We start from the raw sequence: 21256 nt of genomic DNA, 5'->3' as shown, positions 1-21256 counted from the left end.
GTTCCATCTCCATTTCCACCTATAGCTGCATCACCACAAAATACCAAAAAGTATGAAAAAGCCACAAAAGTTGAAAAACAATAATTCTGGAGCATAGGCTTTTTTCTTTTACCTGTGTGATACTGGCTGTGATATTTGTAAAGTTTCACAAGCACTGGGGAAGGTATCACAAGAAAGTCTCTCAGTGATGGATTGACAGAATGAACCACAACAGGGAACCTCTCACACAGACGACCTAGACCCTAAAAAGGGAAAGAAAAAAACAAAAACCAAAACAAAACCAACAAAACATAGCTTTAGAATAAAACAGTACTATTTTTTTATTTCAGCTGCAAGCTTGCAACTTCAGCTCAATACAAACAAACAAAACAATATAAATCCTACACAGTTTGAGAGATTCAATTTTTAGCATAAGATTTAGACATTTTAAGCCTCTAACTGTTTTAGGTTATTCTAGAGTGTGTCATACACCACTCAAGGCTTGCTGCTCTCTTCCTGGGTGTTTTCACAGGAGTTACATGAAATGAACTGCACTCTCCAAAAATAAAGTACAAGTACAAAAAATAATGTACAACTTCAAACATTTAGAGGAAGCTGATAACTTACAGCTTATGTGGTGGAAAACACCACATTTGTAAGACTGAATAAGTGCCCAATAAGAAGACAAAAATTAGAATAACCAAGGCTTAGTCTAAAACCTCAATGGCCTGCCAGTCCCAATATTTTAATTAATTATATAATGGACTAAGAAGGTAAGTAGTTCAGAAATTAAATTCTGGTTAAAACCCCCGCCATGAATATTATTCTTCAAGAAGTAGCTAAGCTAAGAAAATTCTAAAAGCAGTTCCTAATTTTCATACCAGACCTCTGAAATCCAAATATAGAACACAATGATGGAAAGTAATAAAAAGTGCAGATAAAACGTTCTAGTAACCTGTAAAACTCCCCAAATTCTCATTCACTGATACAGTGAGTAATTTCAGTAATTAATGACAAATCTTGTAAAGACAGACCTGCAAACAGCAAATTAGCAGTGGCAAGTGAGCAATTATGACTTTACTTGAGGATTTTGACTGCAGCTTCTCTGATAACTTGATGCACAGGTTTTCTGCACCTTAAATAAAAAAAATCCAACAGAAAAAATATTTCAAATTTGTTATTAGGCCACACAAAACCCAATGCTTACTGGAATTTCTAAAATAATGGAGCAAATTTACAAGTTTCAATCTTGCAGTGTAGGATTTAGTGCTGCTTTCGCAAAAACAGTTTTAGAAACTTAGCACCTGCACCAAACAGCCCTGTCAAACACTGTGACTGAAAGAATGACAGTACTTAAAGCTGATTTTGAGCATACTTCATACAAAACAGAAATTAAATATTGCAATGTCCAAAGGAAAAAAATCCTCCACATATTCAGCAGACATAAGATTTACGCAAGAAGAAACAAAATAGAGGAAAAGTAAGAAGGAGCTTCCCAGTCCTGCTAGCAAAGAAGAAAAAACATTTTCTATAAAAGAACTGAGATATTTCTCAGTTAAGACATTATATTAAGACAAAGAGAAATAAATAAAACAAAAACTAGAAAATAAATAGCTGCATGCATTTATAGCAGCATTTACAGCATCCCCTGCAGATAACAGGAAATTTCTGTTTCCATTTCTATAAAGAGATGTCTAACTAACCAGCCAACTAATATGACAATCTTTTGATGGAAGTTTTACTCTTGTATTCTAAAAGTAAAAAATTATTCCACTGAAATTTAATATTTCTCTGAGCACCATCTACTCTGTAAGGCTGTCTACAACTCAGAACAGAACAGACACTGCAGAGATCAAAGAGTATTTCTTTTACTTTGTTCATCTTTCACAGCCCACACCATGAGATCCACACAGGCAGCATTGGCCTGACAACGCAGTTTTAAAGGGCTCAGTTCGTTGTGCAGTCGATCCACATCATGGAGGATTTTCTGAACTTCTGACTGGCTGCTATTGAATTGCTCCAGCACAAAATCATGGACTTCCTTCACAAATGAGTTGGGAAGATCTTAAGAAAGAAAAGGAAACAACATTATACTGGAAGGATGGAAGTCAGAGTATCAAAATAACAGCATATACAAAAGTCATTGCTGCATTATAAATTATATTATTTAATCAAGTTTATCTCCTGTCTAAAAAAATCCACCAGTGAACAGATTATTCGAATGTCATCTATTATTCCTTTTAATGGTGGCCAAAATATTTTTTTCTACTTTCATGGCACTTTAATATGGAAACATTTCAAAATACAAATTCAATACCATAAGTAGAGTTCCTCGGAAATGCAAACCAAATATTCAAGCACTCAATACAAAACAGGTGATGCTTGTGATCCTAAACATAATGAAGGATAAATAAAAATAAATAAATATTATACCTTTCATATAGTATAGTGTGTCTCTCAGCATTTTAAACTGAGCAAGGTAAAGAGTGTCACTGAAGGTTTTGTAATGGAGATCTGTATTAGAACCCGTCTGAAAGACAAAAGAAGCAATCTGTCAGATTCAAAAGGAAGTATTTTCCATTAATACAAATAAGTAAATCTCACTCCACCTCCATAACGTAAACAAGCATATAAAACAGGTACAAGAAATAACCTCACAGCTTTTCCCCCTCTACTTTTAATAAAAGTACAGCCATTCAATGCATTAAATAAAATTCAGTCACTATTTGATCTGAAGAGCAAATCTGTTTCTCTAACAATGGGGCTAAAAACAAAAAAGAAAAAAAAAAAGGGAAGACTCAAAGCTCTCACTTTACTGAGATGGCAAAAAGAGAGGCTGAAGTTTTCTCTACTCATGCCTCCATTTCGAACATGGCAGTGCTCAACGGGAGGCTGAGAACAAAGCAGTCATTTCTGCACACATTTCAGCACACACCCCTTCCACCACAGCTTTATGCCCTGAGGAAATGAGGCAAACTCCATAAAATGGGGTGGAGGCTGTGACAGAACTGCACCCAGGGGAGGGGAGAAGAAGAAGCAAATTCTTGTTCCAAAACGAGGATTCGCAGACCTAAAGAACCAAATCTGCCACCTCTGAGAGACCATGAGCTGCAACACTGACACTCATAGAAATTGCACCTAAAACAGCAGCAGTGGTTTCCAAGCCACAAATTGAAAACAACCAATGCATATGTGAAAAAAGACAATGTCACTACAACATGCAAGAAAGACCTCAGTCTACAGTAAACCAGTTTTGGGCAACCAGTGCTGTAATGTATTAGGACAACAGAGCTAATGGAGGAATATAACTATTTCCTCCTATGTTATTGAAAAATATTAACCCCCTCACCATTTTTACACAGTCCAAGGCTAGATTTAAACCACTGAAAGAACTGTTCAAAAAAGGAAATTAGTGTCATTTTGCAAAGGCATACCTTACATAAGTAAAGTACTCATTTTGCAAGTAATAAGGCAAAAAATTAAGCATTAAAGTTATTAAAGGAGGAGAGTAAAACCATACCTCTGCAACTTCAGCTAAAACTGCATCTAAGGTCTTCAGAAGAGAATCCTCAACTATCTGTTTTACCTATGGAGGGAAAAAAACCAAACTAGAACAGGATGTTTCTTGTTAATGACTCTAGATAGGAGCAGAATATCATTTAATAAAATGTTGCTTATGCACATGAAACACAAGTCACTTTACTATGAAGCCTCAGGTGAAATTAAGGCTGCAACAAGAACATTTGAGCCTCTCTGCTGTTCCAGAGTAGCTGATGCCAGAAGCAGACAGGGCCTGCAGCTTCTGTCACTTGTGTGAATTCCAAGCAAATCCTTCAGGAAGTCTCACTCAGCAAAACCCAATCTTCTATTTCAGCAACTAGCAGTATGGAGGTTACACCAGAACAAGTTGTCTGCCAGACTCGAACAGGAAGCAATTGACATAAATGTACTTAATTTTCCAAATTCTGCATGGTTATTATGAGAGCTTTCCAGAATGCTATTGAAGCATGACATTAAATGCAATAAAAATAAAATTACACAAACTTGAGAGACAAAGGTTTTCGTTTTACTTGCAATTCTAAAAGCTTAAACTTAAATTGCATCTGTTTCCAGCAAATATCTGGAACACAGTGTCACTGCAATCTTGATAAGGAGCCATCACATACCATGTTCAACAGCTGCCAGAGCATTTCCAATGGGATGTTAAACTCTTTATTGTTAATGCCATTGAAGAGAGGGGAAACCGAAAAGCTGGAATTGATTGTGGAGAAGTAATAATCAGGATCCAGTGCACTCCCATCAGGAAGATATGAACCTGATCAGAAAAAAATGATGGAAATACAAGTTACAAACAATACATCAACTGTATTTAATGGACGCATTTAGCCACTACAAAAGAGTTCTTTCTAACACAGTCTTTAACTTTCCAGAGGTGCATTTCAGCTCATCTACTAGTGATTTAAGACAAAAAACTATGATACAATTGTCATTAGGAGTTTACTATCACAACAGAGAATTCATTACAGTAACTTGTGTTCATGTCAGAGATACTTCTGACAAACCTTTCCACACTACTGATGTGCATCTACCTGAAAACATTTGTAAATGCCCCTTAAATCAGAAGCACAGAGATGCAAAGAACAGGTTAAGTCAAAACCATCCTGCAAGGCTTTCCCCTGTATTAGATGAAATGAACACATGGCACAGTGTTCATTTTAGAACAGGCACCAATTCACCAGAGCAATTTGAAAGCAAAGAGAATCAAATTATTTTTCAGATTCAAGTACTCTATTAAAGCAAACAACTTGCTCAGCAAACTGCTCTTGGCTCTGTTTCCTCTTGAGAAATTGCATGTCATGCCTCTCTGAAGTACTCAGCTGGCTGTGCTAGAGTAATATTCTTGTGATTAACAGGCTTTCAAGTAAGACTATTTATTTGCACCAAAAAAAATGTCTTCAGTTCTTCTTTTTTTAAGCTGTTAGCCTTGGCCAGAATAAAACCAAGGTCACTACTCATCTTCTTCAGAAGGCAAGACCTTCACAGATTATATCAACAGAAGTAATACAAGGACTGACTGGAGCTGAAATATTTGGTAGAAGTTAGTACTGAAAATAAAATCCTGACTGAAATAATCATTAATTCTACCAAAGAGACAAAATAATCCAAAAGATTTTACAAAGTTGTCCATCTACAGATTTAAGATTATTTCTGTTCTACTACAATAGTATCTCTCTAACCTACAACCTATGGGTTTTGTTTATTTTTTTAATTCAAACCATGAAGATCCCAACATTGAGGAATACATTGATTCAACACAGTAGACAGACGATAAACAGCTCTGCTCCTCCTTGGCAATTCAAGAATTACCCTGTAATCCCATTATATGACTGAGGAAGAGATGCCTCTAGAAATAGCAACATGAAGAAAAAATAAAAGCAATGTGGAAAAAATTAATTTAAGCCAAGGCTTGACAGTGGAGAATGGCCCAGAAAGAGAGAAAGCCCAAACTGTTAAAACACCTAAAAGGGCCAGACAAAACCAGAGACACCAAGACAGCATAGATGCAAAGCTAGTCCTCCACATGATTCATGAAGGAGAGATTATTTTTAAGCTTTCCTTTGACTTAGAACTTACAGATGGAGCTCCACCACAGCGCAGTAGTTAAGAGTTTGCATGTTAATTCATGAAACTTTCTCATGTTTTGGCCTTTTATGATACAGTAACTAATGCACATTAGTGAACACTGCACTTCAGTCTCTCCTTCAGTATTTCTTGCTTCTGCAGATTACTGGGTCTTCCATAATGACCCACATCATGCTCACTCCAAATGGAGCAGCTGTTTTGGATTTATACAATGTGCCACAAGCCTCAAAATTCCAGATCCTAGATCAAGAATGTAGCTGTCTTCTGAAGCACAATATTAACTCTTGTTCCTCAGAGTTACTCAGCCTAATCTCCTGAAATCTTTCTGGCCTAGTTGAATTAAGCTCTTCAGCGCTAGGCACTGCTTAGCAGGAAGGGAATCAAGAAACAAGTGAAAAACTGAGCCTGGAAATTACTGCTGTTAATAATTACTTCCTACTGTCTTTAAACCACAATTCTTAAAAAAATCCTAGCCAGCATGTGCCACTGAATTCCTGTAAGAATTTTAAAGGCAGAGTAAGGAGTCAAAAGGTTATTTGTTTCAAATTTTCTATGAATAGCAGCAAAACCCCAAATCACAGACTGTTCCTTAAGGTAATCTACCTTCAAAGTAATGAACTGCAGCAGATCCTCCAGGAGAGCTGGGAGCTGGAAGTCCACGTTCAGGACTAACCTGAAACATTGCACAAAAGCTGTATATTAGAAAATATTTATAAAATATTTAAAAACCTGTCAGGGAATAGACTGTACCATTAAAAATGAAACACAGCTTCAAGCAAAACTAACAAGAACTACATATTGCTGGGTCTAACAGCTCAATTCCAGGCAAAAATGGGAAGTTAAAATTGCCAGTTCAGTGCTTTTGACTAAAGGGAAGAGATCACAATGATGACTCCTCTACTGTATGGAACTATGCCAGTAACAATCTGTAGTTTCAAACCACCATCTGAATCCAGCCTTCGCCCAAGACAATGAACATCTACAGCTCCTCGTGAAACCAGGAAGAGCTCCTGTATCCTCTCGTGAAAGCTTCAGCCATGAAGTGCAGCTTCCCAATTTTACAGACATACATTACGATGCCTTTTAATGATAATAACACAAGGAATGGGATTTGCCAAATGCTCCATGTAAAGACTTACTAGCACAGTTGCTACTTTAACTGTCACTGCTTGTTCTGTAATTCAGAAACTACAAAACTATTTGAAACTCAGTTGAGGAACCACAACAAAGACATTTGCAAATGCTCAAACAATGTGTTAAGAGACTCTCTGCATATCCAGGCTTAAATCTTTACTCCACTGAGACCACAAAATCATTTCAGCGCTGACTCCACCACAGAGCAAGTCATACAAACCTGGGTGATGCTGCACACACTGCCAGCCTTTCTCTTCAGTGTTCCTTCCTGGCAAACAGTGAGCAGAGAACTGGGAAGAATTGATCTGAAGTCATTAAAGGATCGACGGCGAATTCCTTCAAGCTCTTCTGGAACTCTCAGGGAATGTGGGGGAATTTTAGGAAAAAGCTTTGAAAGGAGAGCCTCCTCTGAATTGCTATAGCGACCAAAGGCTCGAGAAATTCCTATCAGGCAGGGCACTGCATACTTGCATAAATATTCTGGAAAAGAAAAACACATGTAAAAGCAATTAACAGTAACTTAGAATTTCCTCTTCATGGTTTTGCTACCACTTCACTAAACTGTTTCAACCTAAACTGTTTTACAACAACTGATTTGTACAAGCAGAGGAAAAAACCATGAAAGCATCACAAATTACTACAATTCTGCTTCCGTATTTTCCAGTCAACAACAAACAGAGAAGTGCTAAGGGAAGCTGAAAGACAAAACTCTGATAACCAGCAAACAAACACAAGAGAAGTTCAGAGGACAGGACTTACAAATACAGTAACAATTTTATCACTACCTTTATCATGCATTTGTGGTGTCTGGCACATTCCCAACAGGAACTGCATTACTTGTAGGACTGCATCCAAAATCTAAAGTCATCAAGACAGACATACAAAAATATCTTTTGGTAAAGAGATATCACTATCTTACACCAGATCATTATAATAACTGAAACTTGTAAACATTAACGTAAGCACTTCTGTGAAGATTTCTTAATGCTGTGGGTCTAAAAGATTATATTGCACTCACTCAGGTTACAGATCTTCTCCTGTAAAGTCTGCAGTGAGCTGCAAATACTACACAATGAAACTGCAGCACTCCCAACCTCAGTATCAAAACTGGAATTTTAAAACTCTGGCTCAGCAACTGACACCCAAAAGTAACTACAGATCTATGAATATCCTCTAGGTGCTTGACTATTAAGACAAGCAATTAATGCATCAGTGCACACGCCAAAGCAATCAGCCCCTTGCTGACAGGGAGGAGCTGTGCTCTTCTCCAGACATTTGTCAGGACTGCAGCATTGGAGAACTGGGTAATACAAGAGCACAAACTTGAACTCCACCTCCTCTCGGAAAGATGCATCCCTGTAAGCCACGTCAGATAACAACGTCACCAAGCAGAAGCTGAAGTTTTCTGCCACTGGAAGCAAACCTGCAAAGTAATGGAGAGAAAATCAGCCACTTAAGACTTGATAGAGAGAACCAACGTAGAAAGATCAAACTATAACAAAGCAACAAGACACAAGTGACTCCCACATCATAAAGTTCTGAGGCAGATTGTATACACAAGTAGTATTACATACAAAATTCAGAAGCACGCTAACCATCATAATTTCAGCATAAATATTTAAAGAAAAATCAGAATTAAAAACCTTCCCAGGCTTTCAATTTATCAGAAATAAACCCTAATTAGATAATACTGTATAAAGGTATTCTTACACTAAGGGAGCAAAAAAATGAAGTGATTTAAACAGCAACTAAGCATCAAAACTAAAAGTAGAGCAACAAATCTCATGTTCCACTCTCCTACTCTAGCTACTACACAATCTTCTGCAGTTTAGTAACAAAATATATTGAGCACAGAACTATTTGGAAAGTGCAATTCACCAAAAGCAGTAAAGCAGGAAAACAGGGATCTATTCAAATTCCTCTGGCTTCTAAAGAAAATCAATATTAAAGGCTGTCAAGCCAGGAGCTAAGTAAGAACACAGCAGGACTTCTCCCCGCCCCTTGAACCATGTCCTGAACAACCTTTGCTATTTCTACCTCCTGGCTGGCATTCCATGACGGACATCAAAAAATCCAAACATCACCTCTGCCTTTCCGTGCATTGCTTTCTTCTATCCACTGGACTTTGGGAAGGCCCTTCATGAGTCGCAGAAGGTAAGGAACCACACTGTCCTTGTGCTAAAGAAGAAAATATTCTATTTAAAAAGGAGAAAAAAAGCTGAACTATATAATCTCAAGATACTTTAGAGATATGGTAAAACGATATTAGCACACACAGAACTTGCTTCTAGTGATTACTCCACAGGCTTCTTAACTATTGCAAAACTGATTTCAAAACAAGCAAATGAAAGTAACCCAATTCAATGCCTTAAATCCAAGCCTTTCACTCCAGACAACAGTTCATTCTCCCTAAAAGCTGGAGAAGAAAGTTCCAGAACAGTACCTAACCTCAAACACTTTATTAATTGACAGCAAGCTCTCAAAATAAATTTAAGACAGCTAGAAATTCAGAGTGCCAGTACCAATTCAGTACATATGATGCATCCCAGGGCCTTACACAATCCACTTAACACATCTAAGTAACACTTCAGCTCCCTCACCTGCAAATCAAAGCACAGTACAACTGCCTTATGAAAAAAAACCCAAACAAACACAAAAATAAAAAGAACAAGGTCAATAACATCCATGCAAGCTGTACCATAGCACATGGTACTGAATAGGAGGCAATTCAGGCCTGATGCAAATCCTAGTAATATGAAAGAATTTAAAGTAACAGCACTGGACCTGGGGCTCTGTCCATGCTTCCCCTCCTCTCCACAGAATAATATCAGGCCCAGCAAAGGGAAGAGAACCAGCTTGTGCTGGCCCTGCTGGCAGACACAGAAGGGATGCTTGTGTACAATGCAGCCTGTGTACCCTGTCTGTTTATCCTGGCATGAAAGGGCCTATTGCAAACCTGGCCTTCAGGAGGGCATCAGAGCATCCCTGTCAGTCAGGAGTATGTGGGGAGGAAAATGCAATGACACACTTTGTTAGAGTAAATCCTGCTGAATACTCTTTCCTTTCTCTGCTTCAGCCACGATGACCAGAAAACACAGCAGCAGTTTGGCTGTGGCAGTGCCATGGCTACTGCCCATCAGACTCATCAATATTTCCTTGCTCCCCTGACAGCACCCATCCCTTATCTCTGTTTTTTTAATCTACTTTTATGAAGAGCAAATACCAACTTTTCATTCATTGATCAACTAAACTTAATTTAGTCCAAGATCCTTGAAGGTAAATAGGTAACCTAAGGGGGAAAAATACCTGAAGATCAGATTCAACTAGGAAGATTCCTAAAGCAATAACAGCATCCCTGCGGCGTTCATCCAACTGGAAAATTCCATGGAAATCCATTGGACACATACAGAGCAGCTTTTGTACCTGAAAAACAGCAGAGGGAATGAACAGTGGAACAAGATTGGAAACCAAATTGAAGCTTGTTTGAAGTGCATAGTGATCTCTCCACCTTCTGGAATACATTTGGCAACATTACTCTCCTTCCATCATCCATCTCACCGAGAACATCCAAGGGCAAGGAAAGACTGAGGAATGACAGAAACCAGAAAAAAGCAGAAAAATCTCAAGTAGATGTCAAACGTTTTTACTACAACATAAGTCAATTTAAAGGTATTCTTCAACACTTGATCAAAGGGCTGAAGTATGAAAAAGCCTTCGTTCCACTACTTCACTTTTAGGTGTGCAGGAAATGTGCAGCAGACACTTTTATTATATTTACTCAATTCCTGTAAACAAAAAACAGGTGGATGTAGCTTTGATTACTGCTGTACCAAAGCCTCCTACATATACAGCACTGAAAAATTACCTGTTACCAACCTCCAATCTAAGTATGACTCCTGCTCAAATCCTTTCAACATAACAGATTAAGTATACAGAGTTAATATTTTCTCACTATTCACCTATTACTTTATTCCATACTTAACAAATACACATTTAAAGACTACATCAAATCTCCCAAATACTTTATTTTTCTGTGGAAATGCAACAAGCACATTTTCTTTTTATAAATTTCCTTGATGTTAATAAATACTATCTAAAAAGGGCCTTCTTAATAAATAACTATGTTTGACTCACCTGTGTTTGAATGTGAAGTCACTTCCTATTTAGATAACGCTCTGAACATCCCCCCTTGACATTTCTAAAGCAAGAAACAACCTCCCTAGAGGATCAGAAAAATTGACTGGATGCTCAGTGGAATTCTAGGCTCTGGTCCTTCAACTGCCAGACCTCCTAATTTCAAGACCTGTAGTACAAAATAGATAATCCTCTTGCTCAGTATAAAATACAGCAGAGGAAATATGAACTTTGGAAGATGACTGCTAATATACGTGTTCCACATCAGGTTACTTTACAATAACATGAGTGAGCAACTCTGGCTATATATGAGCTGCTACTATCATTGAACTGCTGTATTCTGCCAAACTGGGAAAAAAAATTAAACACCTGGATATTTGTGAACCAACAGCAGGGCACAGGAAAATTATCCACCGTAGGCAGTAACACCAGCGGAGCACTTCCAAACAAGAAATAAGAAAAGAAGGCTGCAACAGCTGGCTGAAAACAAGCAGTATAGATTTCATCAGCACAGAGCAGTGCTTTTTTCAGCTCTTTAGTCACGATTACTGCCTGATGCAACTGGGCCATGGTGTAGATGGGTGCCCAGTCCCAGCACGCCAGGCTGTCCATCCGTGCTGCGGGGGGAGCGGGGCAGCCCCTCGGGGGCACTGCCCACACGGATCCCCGTGGCTCCCCTGCAGCAGGGCTTCATCTCACCCGGCACCGGCTGCCTCGCCTGCATTTAACCAGATACGCGGCGCAAAGCAACCAGCCCTAATTAAGTTGAGACTAATTATTCCCACAAGACTATATTCTACAGATCGGAGGGACACGCAGCAAGATCCAGTTCCTTGCCCCGAGGGTGCGCTGCTGTTCCGAGTTTTTGGGTCATGCTGGCCCAGAGGAGCATCCCTGAGGCCCAGCTGCCCCGAAGGCACGGCCGGACGAGGCTGGGCTGACAGAAGCCCCTCAGGGCCCACAGCCAGGCGCCCCAGGGCATCTCCCGGCCCGCGGGCGCGCTCGCCGCCCCCAGCCCGCCTGGCAGGGCCAAGGGGGCGGGCGGGCACCCCACACACGGCACGAACAGAGGGGCACGGACGGGCCGAGCGGGCTGCTCGGAGTCCTGTGCACACAGGGGCCACCCGCCACCCGCGGCTCCCACGCGTGACAGCGCCGCAGCCGGCACACGCGCAGCGCCCCGCGCGGGACGGCCGCTCCCCACAACCGCCCCTCACCTTCTCCAGCGGCGCCGGGTTCTGCACCGCCAGCGACCGCGCCAGCGACAGCACCGTGTTGAAGTAAAAGCCGCGCGCGGTGGCCGCGCTGCTCCCGCGCCCCGCAGGGCCCGCGGAGGGAGCCGCGGCGGTCCCGGCCGTGGCGGCCGCAGTCCCGGCCGCCGTCCCGGCCGCCGCCGCCGTAGCCGCCGTGGCCGCGGCCGCCGCTGCCGCCGCCACCGCCGCGGCCGCCATGTTGTACGGGAACGGCGCCGGCCGGCCCGGCCCGCCGCCGCCCGCGAGATCGGCGCCTCTCGCGGGATCACGGCGCACCAATCACGCCGCAAAGATGGCAGCGCCCTGCGCGGCTTCACTTCCGCCCGGTGGCCCGCCCTCCCTGCCCGTGCCCCGCCCTGCGCAGCCATCCCTCCACATACTTCCCTCTCCCCCCGCCGCGATGGTTCCGCCCAGCAGCCGCCTGTCTGCCAGCGGCGCTGCGGCGCGCTCACCCCGCCCCGCGGGGGGGAAGGCGGTCGGTGGCTGCGCCCAGCGCTTCCGCCCGGCGCTCGGTGCCGTGGGCGGAAGCAGCGGAGCGGCCGCGGCCCGAGGCGGGGGCTCGGGGGCTCCGTGAGGGGCTCGGACTCCTCGCGGACTCTCCCGCGGTCGGCGGTGCCATGTCGGCGCTCCCGAGGAGCTACAACCCGTTCGCGGAGGACGAGGAGGAGGATGCGGCGGGTGCCGGCGGGGCGGGCGGCGCGGAGCGGCAGCGGTACCTGCAGCAGGAGGTGCTGCGCCGCTCCGCCGCCACCGCCGACAGCACCACCCGCTCCCTGTCGCTGCTCTACGAGTCCGAGCGCATCGGCGTGGCCGCCTCCGAGGTGGGTCGGGCCGGAGCGGAGCCCTCGGCCCGGGGCAGCCGGGGAGGAGCGGCCGCAGGGCCCGAGGCTCCCTCGCTCAGCCCTGCGGGAGGGGACCCTGCTTCTCCCTGTGTCCCGAGAGTTTCCTGCGAAGTCCCTCTTTGCTGGGGGTTTTCCAGACAACCTGGCCCTGTGTTTTCGAGGTGGTGGCGTTTGGCTTTTGGGGGAAAAATCCCAGTTACAGCCCGTGTGTGTGAATAGTACTGAGGATGAGACTGTGACGTGTTTTCAGCTGCTTTCAGCAGTTCTTACTAATTTTTAGCTGACTAAAAAGTTTTTTTAGCAGTCCTCTTGGTTGGATGAAGGGCCTTCCCTGTAAGTTGTTTGTGATGTGCTTCGGTTCACTCTGATTAATCATTTCCTTCATTCCTGAGGCTCTGTTTCAGCGCTTTGTGCTCAGGCTCAGGTCTTGTCCATTGTGTCACCTGCTATAATGGGATGCTCCTTGGGTGATGTGGTTGCCTAAATTAACCCCAGAGCATCCCCAAGCTGCAGCTGCAGCCAGTCCTTATGCTCAGAGGGTTCTTGGTGGGACTTCTGTGAACTTTCAGACTCGTGATTTGTTTGTCCAGGAAATCACAAGTGAAGAATCAAGAATTCAGGCTTGACACAGGGCCTGTGGTAAAACTTGAAGTCTGTGTTTTTGTGCTTTATTGACAGGGAAAAAAAAAGAATATTCAACTAAAATTTCCTAGACTTTAGCAAGAATATGAACACAAGTTCTTTGTTTTGCACTGGTGGTAGCTGCAGGCAACTTTCCTGCTAGCATTAATCTTTGGATTACTTTAAAATAGGGCTTGTGCTGCTGAATTAGAAAATAATGTACTTCTATATATAAAATTTTCTAAATTTTGCACTGCTAAAATTAACTAAAATATTTCTGAAGTCTGAAGAAATTCTGTTTGTTTATTTTGTTTATTTCCTTTGGTTATTCTATTTCTAAATTATCAGAAACATCCCAGTCAGGTGAAAATAGAATCCGTTCCCAATGAAAGTGCCATTCATAACTAGAAATTGTCCTGCTTGTCCTGCTAGAAATTAATCTGCTGTAAACTTGTGCATTTCCACACATCACCCATCTGGTGGTCAGCCATAGATGAAAATGTCAGCTTGACAAAAGACTAGTACAGAAAACTGGATGTTGTTTGTGGTAGGTGCCAGGAACCCGGCTTGTCACAGGATTTTACGGCTGGTTAATGCAGTGGCTGACGTGCAGCTGTTGATTGAAATACCCTGGAGGAAGGGGAGCAAGGGAAAAAGCTGTTTGCCCTCAGAAATAATCTGCACAGATGAAGGAATGCTGCTCTTTTTCTTCAGAGTGTCACCTTTAGTGCTGATTGTTTGATGTCTCAGTTCATCCTGGGTGTATGATCTGGCTTTCTGTCAATGCCCCTCAGGAGCTCGTCCGTCAGGGAGAGGCTCTGAAGCGCACGGAGCAGATGGTGGATAAAATGGACCAGGACCTAAAAACGAGTCAAAAGCACATAAACAGCATCAAGAGTGTTTGGGGGGGCTTGGTAAACTACTTCAAAGCCAAACCACCAGAGAGCAAACCAGAGCAGAATGGAGCCCCTGAATATTATGGTAACAGCAGGTAAGTAACATAAACTTATTTGGGACTTGTCTCCCATAGCATCTCTGAAATGTCACCAGAAAATCAGAAAATAAAACGTCTGTTGGTTCTTTCAAACTCCTGTAAACTCCTGAGGTGGTCTAGCTACCTTTTTTTCTTTAATGCTGAGGTCAACAGCAATACTTTCTATTTTTTTTACTAGGTTAAAAGAAGCAATGATGTCTAGTAAAGAACAAGAGTCGAAATACCAGGAAAGCCATCCAAATTTAAGGAAGCTAGTTGATTCAGGTTTGTTAACTTCATTTTACACTGAATGCCTGTTATCTGTGTGGGACAATTTGCAGTGATGAAGGCAGAGACCCTTCAGCCTGCCCAGCTGCTGACTTACCTTGCTGCCTAACATCTGGAGATTGTATCCCAGCCTTCATGCTTTGAGTTCTAGGGAATTGTTTCCATTCATGTCTTTATATCCATAGTGAAGATATTATACCTGCTCGAGACTAAAAGCCCCTGGTGCTTATATTTGCAGAGAATGCTCACAGTGTGCAGACAGGGTTTCCCTAAGTTTGCCAAAATGTTACACGTTCAGAAGTTCTCCTTTTAACCATTGTTTATCATAGTTTTCAGATACATTATCCTTGTTATTTCAGACATGGATTCTAAGCCTTCATACTGAAGTCTTGATTCTCAGAAGGCGGTGTATGGCGTTTGGCCTCATTCTTCCTTCTCTCAATCTGTTAACTTCTGTGAGGGCTTTTCCGTGCTAAATAACTGTTTCTTTATGAAGCGGGCCTGGGTTATTTAGCACAGTAGGAGCGGGACAGCAGCAGGGTGTCTGTCGGTGGTGATGCTGAGTAAGGCAGTGAGGGCTTTGGGCTCGGGGCCGTGCCGCTGCGTTGGTGCCGAGCTCCGCGCAGCAGAGGGCAGAGCGGCTCCGGCCCCTTCCCAGCCCTCGGGCCCCCCGGGTGCGCGCCGGCGGCTCCCTTTGCTTTTCTCTCCCTACTCCTACCAGAGCTACAAGTGTCAGCCCGAAAGAGAATAATCGTAGCTTAAGTGTTCATCTTGAGAGCTGGCTATAGACAATGGTCTTGGGCTACTCCTTGTACTCCGGTTATGTGATTACCTGGCAGCTGTGTGCAAACTTAATTTTTAACAGCCTTGCTGAAACTTCGAAACCTCTTCTCACATGCTTTTCATTATATAATATTCTGTACTCTATACTTTTAACAGACAATGACTTCAACAAAGCAGATTTAGTTTCTTCAGTACAAAGGGATGCCTACCCAAAGAACCAACAACTGCGAGCTTACCACCAGAAAATTGATACCAACTTAGGTGAGTGAGGAAACCGAAGCTGTTTGATGTCATACAATTGCAAATTTCTGATTCCTGAGCCAGATAAAATAATTAAGTGATATATTGCCAACACTTTTTTTGTTTAGTTAACATGTAAAATTTGACGATCATTTAAAAAATCATTTGCTTGTATTTGCATTTCAAAACTATCTGAATGGTACATCAGTTTAGACCCAAATAATTTAAAGCAATGCAAAGCTTTTGAAATACATGTTTTGCTAAAAATTGCTAAGACTTGAAAGGCACCAAATATTTAACTTGTGGATTTGCTGCATTTCTTTTATTACTTCTCAAAACCATTCAGGTGAGTTTGCCTTCCTTTGTTCTGTAGCATATAGACAAAGTGCCTGTTTGCTTACATGTGTCACTGTGTAGCTGACCTAAAAAGAAGAGGTTAGGAAAAAATCAGAAAGGAATAAATCAAAAAGAAATAGTCATAAGAGCTAGTGGAAACCCATTTTTTCTGTTCACAAGCTGTGGAAAACTTAATAGTAATATAACTGCTTCAAGAAGCATTTATATCAATCAATCATGCAATGAAATTGTCACCTTTTGGTCAATTAAAAAATCTAGAAATGGGAGTTTTTAATCTATGATAAATAACTGCTTAAATCTTCAGCACACTGGTATAATTTCTGCTTGAAGTTTAAAGAAAAACAATTGAGGTAGTGAGCTGTGTATGCTGAGCAGCTAACATATGTACCAAATTTTCTATGAGATGCATTAAAAAAAAAAGGTAAAAACTACATTACAGGACATGTAATTTGATAAAGATCCAGTTTGTTGTTAAGCATTTACTTAACACCAAATGTAAAATGTAAAAAAGGAGGAAGTGACCATTTCTGGTAGTAACAGTACAACTGTGAACATACCAGTGCTTCCTCTATTTCAGAGGAATGCTCACACTTGAGGAGTTGTATCTAACGTTTTCTAACCCAGGCTTTTGGAGAAGAAGGAATCCTGATAGTGTCCATTTAGATAATCTGTGTTGTTTGATTCCTTATGGTCCCTCTCTACCCTGGCAGATGAGATGTCTTCTGGGCTGAGTCGCCTGAAGAGCCTTGCTCTTGGCCTGCAGACTGAGATAGAAGAGCAGGATGATATGTTGGATCGGCTCACAAAGAAAGTAGAAACACTGGATGTCAACATTAAAAACACTGATAGGAAAGTCCGACAGCTTTAAAGGATTTTTAGAATTTCTTTTGTTCAGTGTTGATTCATCCTGAATGCCTCATCTCAACCAATCTCTTACAAAAAATCTTGGGCGATATCTGTTTCCCTTTTTTTTTGCTATGTTACTGGTTTTATTGTCATTAAAATTACGTAGCCTTAAGTCAGCACAGTACTTTACATTTCCTCTTAGTCTACATGGGAAAAGTGCATGTGGAGTAAAATCTCTCAGCGTTGGGTCAGGATGCCCCACTCAGTTGTGTAAGCACATCATGTGCGTGGAGTTGGCACTCCACAGAGCAGCGCTGTCCTTGGCCTGGGAGCTGTGATGAGAAAAGGAACTGCATTTTTGCCTCTGTTTTGGGGAGGGGGCAGGGAGAACAGAATGTGCTGCTTTGTTCAGAAGAAATGTTGCTAATTCTGTTTACCTACAGATATGTTAAATTCAGAAAAAATGCTGATTTCCAGCTGTAAAAATATTTTTAAGTGACTGTTCTGCGGCATTTCTGGGGCTTAAGGAATGAACTGTTCTGTGGAAGTTGTAAAATATCAAGGGTGTCATGCAGTAATGGTAATATCCTGTGTGTGTTCCCTTTCCTAAGATGACTTTGCCCAAATGGTGCATCCACAAATTGTGGTTTTTATGTTTAGGTAACTAAATACTTTTGCCTTTACAGTCTTGTCAGTAAAGATCTCTAAGGATATTTTATGGTCTGCAAGAAATGTTCATTGACAGTGACCCAAAATGTTTGGGTAACAAAATCAGGACTTAAATGTATGTGCTCTTAAAGATTCTTTTGCAGAAATGGTCACCATCTGTTTTTAATTTTCTGCTCTTTCTCAGTTTATTCATTTAGGTGGTTATTTGAAAAACAGCTTCCAGTTTAGAAATGGCGAGTTGATCTGATAGTGCACAAACAGATTGTAGAAGATTTTTCTTTAGTGTTTATTTCAAATGTGATTACTGACGGAGCATGTGCTTTACTAAGTAATGTGACTGTTAAGGAACTCCACTATGGTTCACATGCATCTGCATTGGCTTAGCAGATATGAATAATTCCTGCAAATGAAGAAAAGGCCCAAACCATTTTCGAGTCTTCCAGACAGAAGAACATTTTGCTCTGTTCTTTTGTAGGGGTCACTGTAGAACAAAATCACAATTCTGCTCCAGCCTGAAGCCATGACAGCCAGACCTTGATGTCTGTCTTGAAAATAAGCAAGGTTCTCCTGTTTGGAGAGGCCAAGAGACCTGTGTCAGTATTGGAACATCACAGGTGACAGTGCGTGGCTAGGAAGAGATTGTTACTTCTTTTGAACTATTGCCACATTGCCTTATGTATGAATTAAAGAAAGACTTTGGTGTTCAGGGCTGTCAAGCTTGTCCCCTTCACAAATGTCACATTCACACCCCACCCATTCCTTTTTCAAGGGATGTGTTACCTTGAGCTCACTTGCCACAAGTGCATCCAATTGTTAAGGAGATAAGACAAACTGAGCCTTTCTTGTTTTACTGTGTCTCCAGAAAGTTCACCTGTCAAAAAACAAATCACTAAAAAAGCTTCACTTATTGGACATAGTATTATGGAAAGAAAAAAATACTACTTCTGGCATACAGACAGGGTTGAGCTGTGAATTAGATTTAAGGTGAGACTCTGTTCCCGTTGTCACTGATGGCATTGATTTCAGTCCCCCCCATAAAACAATTCTTTTGGAGGGACATAAAACTTCAAGAGTAGTTGAATACCTTTAATTGCTTTTTAATTTTTCAGTTTGTATAATTTACTCACATCAAAAATTATAAATAGCCTATTAATATTAATACATCATTTTACTGTTTGGGTTTATACCATGATTAATTATCTTACTCTGTTAGAATATTTATTAATGATATAATTTGACGTCTCAAGACACTTGATACATTTAGTAAATTATATAGTTAGTGTTCATATGTTAAGTACCTCAGTGAAGGAAGATCAACATTTTGATTATAGCTGGTTTAGTTTCTTATTTGTTTAAATAACACTTCTTTTAGTGTGAAATCTGCCTTCACCTGTAAGCAGCTGTGTCACAACTTGGTGTTTGATAACAAGGATGGACACTGAGACTTTCTTGACTAAGTTATGGCAAATGGAGGAAAAATGTCACTGCAGGATCTGGTTGTGTTTTATGTAGTAAGAAATCTGGAGCTTGAATCCAAGCAAAAATATTTAAGGGTGAACTGTGGTGCCTTTCTGATGTAAGCTATTCCATTTTTAGGCTAAATTACTTCACAGAATTAACTCAAGTTTTTGAGCAAATATTTAGTTGTATTGGCCTCATGAAATATTCAATGCATCCTGGATATCTTGGATGCCTTTAAAAACACAGGCAGGGAAGGGAAATAAAGAAGAAATCCCTATTTCTGCTTTGGGAATAAAAAATAAATCCCTATTTGTACTTTGAGAACAAGCAGAGTAGAAACCCAGGATCTCAGCCATGTGGAATCTACACAGAGGTCTAACTCCTCATGTTGTCTAACAATCCCATTCACTGCCTCAGTAATGTATGCCTGCCTTTGTTTAGGTTTTCTTTTTCTATTTATTATTTTTGTTTGGTTTTAATGACCTTGTTTTAAAGGATCATTTCCCACACTGGTTTCCTTTGGGGGGGGGGGGTGGAGATGAAGATGTGAAGATGATGCATGGATATAAAAGAATTTCTGCTAGAAACTGAATTGCTTGTCTCTGCTTTCATATTGATTTTTGCTGATAACAAACTTAAGTCTAACTGACATGAGGAGACACCACTATTTTATAATAGTGATGATATTTTTTATCTCTTGGAATAATTTTCCATCCTACAGGAAAAAGAAATTTAAAGGAAAATAGCAACATGATTTTTGCTTTTCCAGGAAATGCTATTTTGCATGTATAGTGAAGGATTTACTTCAGTAGCTTTTTTTACTCTTTCCTCAGATGGACTTTTATTTCTTCTTGGATACTGTTGAAAAACTTAAACTGTGTAGAGTCCAGGACTTTCAAAAGAAGTTTTATTTGCACTCGTGTGCTAATTCTTGATAAAATAAATTATTTTGCCTGCATATTCACGTTGGCATATAAGCTGGTGTTCTTGCAGCAAAATAGCTCTGGTTAATTTTATTGGCTTGGGTAGGAATTTAATACGGTCAGAAGAAGATGGCAAAACATATTTAAGTATTCTTTATAAAAGGCAATTTGCCAGTTTCTCAAAAAATTTGCTAATCAATTTTGAAGAGATCTTAAAACACTGGGAAGCAGCATATGCCCTTCATAACACAGACATAAAATTCTAAAAGCAGCAAGGAGAAAGAATGGGAATAACCAGTATCTGATGACTAGACTCCTAGGTGTATTTGATTTTTAAGTTTCCTGAGCATTGAATTAAATCTTGTAACAAATGATGGGTAGCTAAATTTTAGACTGTACTACACAGATTTTTTTGGTGTGCTGAGCTGTATGGGCCCTACTGAAATCATTGAGACATGATGATGTCAGGAGCTTTTCTAATGTGTGAAATTTACCTGAAATATTTTGCTGCCTAGTAGTTTTTGTTATGTCATTTGTTAAATGGTGAAATAGAAAATACTTTCCAACCAGTCTGCCTTCGAACATTTTTGTAGTCATTTTTACAAGCATAGCATCAGATGGATGATATGTGTTAATTTTTACTTTGAAATACATAGGACTTAATTTTCAAATCACAAATAGTGATTATTTGTGTCTATGGCGTTTTAAAATAGAACTTTAATTCTGTGCCACCCAGGTATAACACTTTTTGTACAAGTCAAATTTCATTATCTTTTATTTAAATGCTAAACTGGATTATAGTTCAGCAGTTGAAGAGCTTGAATGGACTGAGTGTTGAATGGTAAGACAGTCAATAAAAGGTGCTTATTGTTAATGAAGAGTTGTTGCATTTATTTCACACATTTTTTTTATCACAACTTCATTGATACTCTTCCCCCATAATATCTATTAAAACACAGGACCTATTCTGTTATGTTTGTATCACCATGGACATAATTTTGCAGCTGGTGGGTTTTGTTTTCTGAGAATAAAAGAGGGTATAACATTTCTATGTTATTCTTGAGTAGATTCTCTTAGATCCTGAGAGAGGAATGTAAACCAGCATTTATT

At 40.8% G+C, this 21256-nt stretch overlaps 2 protein-coding genes across 3 annotated transcripts in view; one reads left to right on the top strand and one right to left on the bottom strand.

Annotated features, from left to right (window-relative positions):
- The window catches only part of PI4KA (phosphatidylinositol 4-kinase alpha), a 54263-nt gene extending 41922 nt beyond the window's left edge, over positions 1-12341 (bottom strand). Inside the window, exons 1-13 of one of the 2 annotated variants that reach the window (XM_021549910.4) lie at positions 12108-12341; positions 10063-10179; positions 8841-8934; positions 8091-8179; positions 7542-7614; positions 6977-7236; positions 6226-6295; positions 4146-4294; positions 3500-3565; positions 2413-2509; positions 1852-2043; positions 1014-1114; positions 113-242 (exon numbers count right to left, since the gene is read on the bottom strand). In XM_021549910.4, coding sequence (XP_021405585.1) covers positions 113-242; positions 1014-1114; positions 1852-2043; positions 2413-2509; positions 3500-3565; positions 4146-4294; positions 6226-6295; positions 6977-7236; positions 7542-7614; positions 8091-8179; positions 8841-8934; positions 10063-10179; positions 12108-12341 — 1672 coding nt within the window. The remainder of the gene's footprint in view (positions 1-112; positions 243-1013; positions 1115-1851; positions 2044-2412; positions 2510-3499; positions 3566-4145; positions 4295-6225; positions 6296-6976; positions 7237-7541; positions 7615-8090; positions 8180-8840; positions 8935-10062; positions 10180-12107) is intronic. The other variant, XM_021549911.4, reaches the window with a different exon arrangement.
- A 296-nt stretch (positions 12342-12637) lies between these two features.
- Positions 12638-21024, top strand: SNAP29 (synaptosome associated protein 29). The gene is made up of 5 exons (XM_021549842.3): positions 12638-12964; positions 14401-14597; positions 14779-14864; positions 15807-15911; positions 16958-21024. The coding sequence occupies exons 1-5, from the start codon at positions 12761-12763 to the stop codon at positions 17113-17115; spliced, it is 750 nt and encodes a 249-aa protein (XP_021405517.2). The 5' UTR covers positions 12638-12760; the 3' UTR covers positions 17116-21024.
- The last annotated feature ends 232 nt before the right edge of the window (positions 21025-21256 follow it).

This window comes from Lonchura striata, chromosome 15, assembly GCF_050655825.1.
Source record: "Lonchura striata isolate lonStrDom1 chromosome 15, ASM5065582v1, whole genome shotgun sequence".
NCBI lineage: Eukaryota > Metazoa > Chordata > Aves > Passeriformes > Estrildidae > Lonchura > Lonchura striata.
The sequence above is the reverse complement of the archived record's forward strand: the minus strand, read 5'-3'. Positions and strand labels throughout refer to the sequence as shown.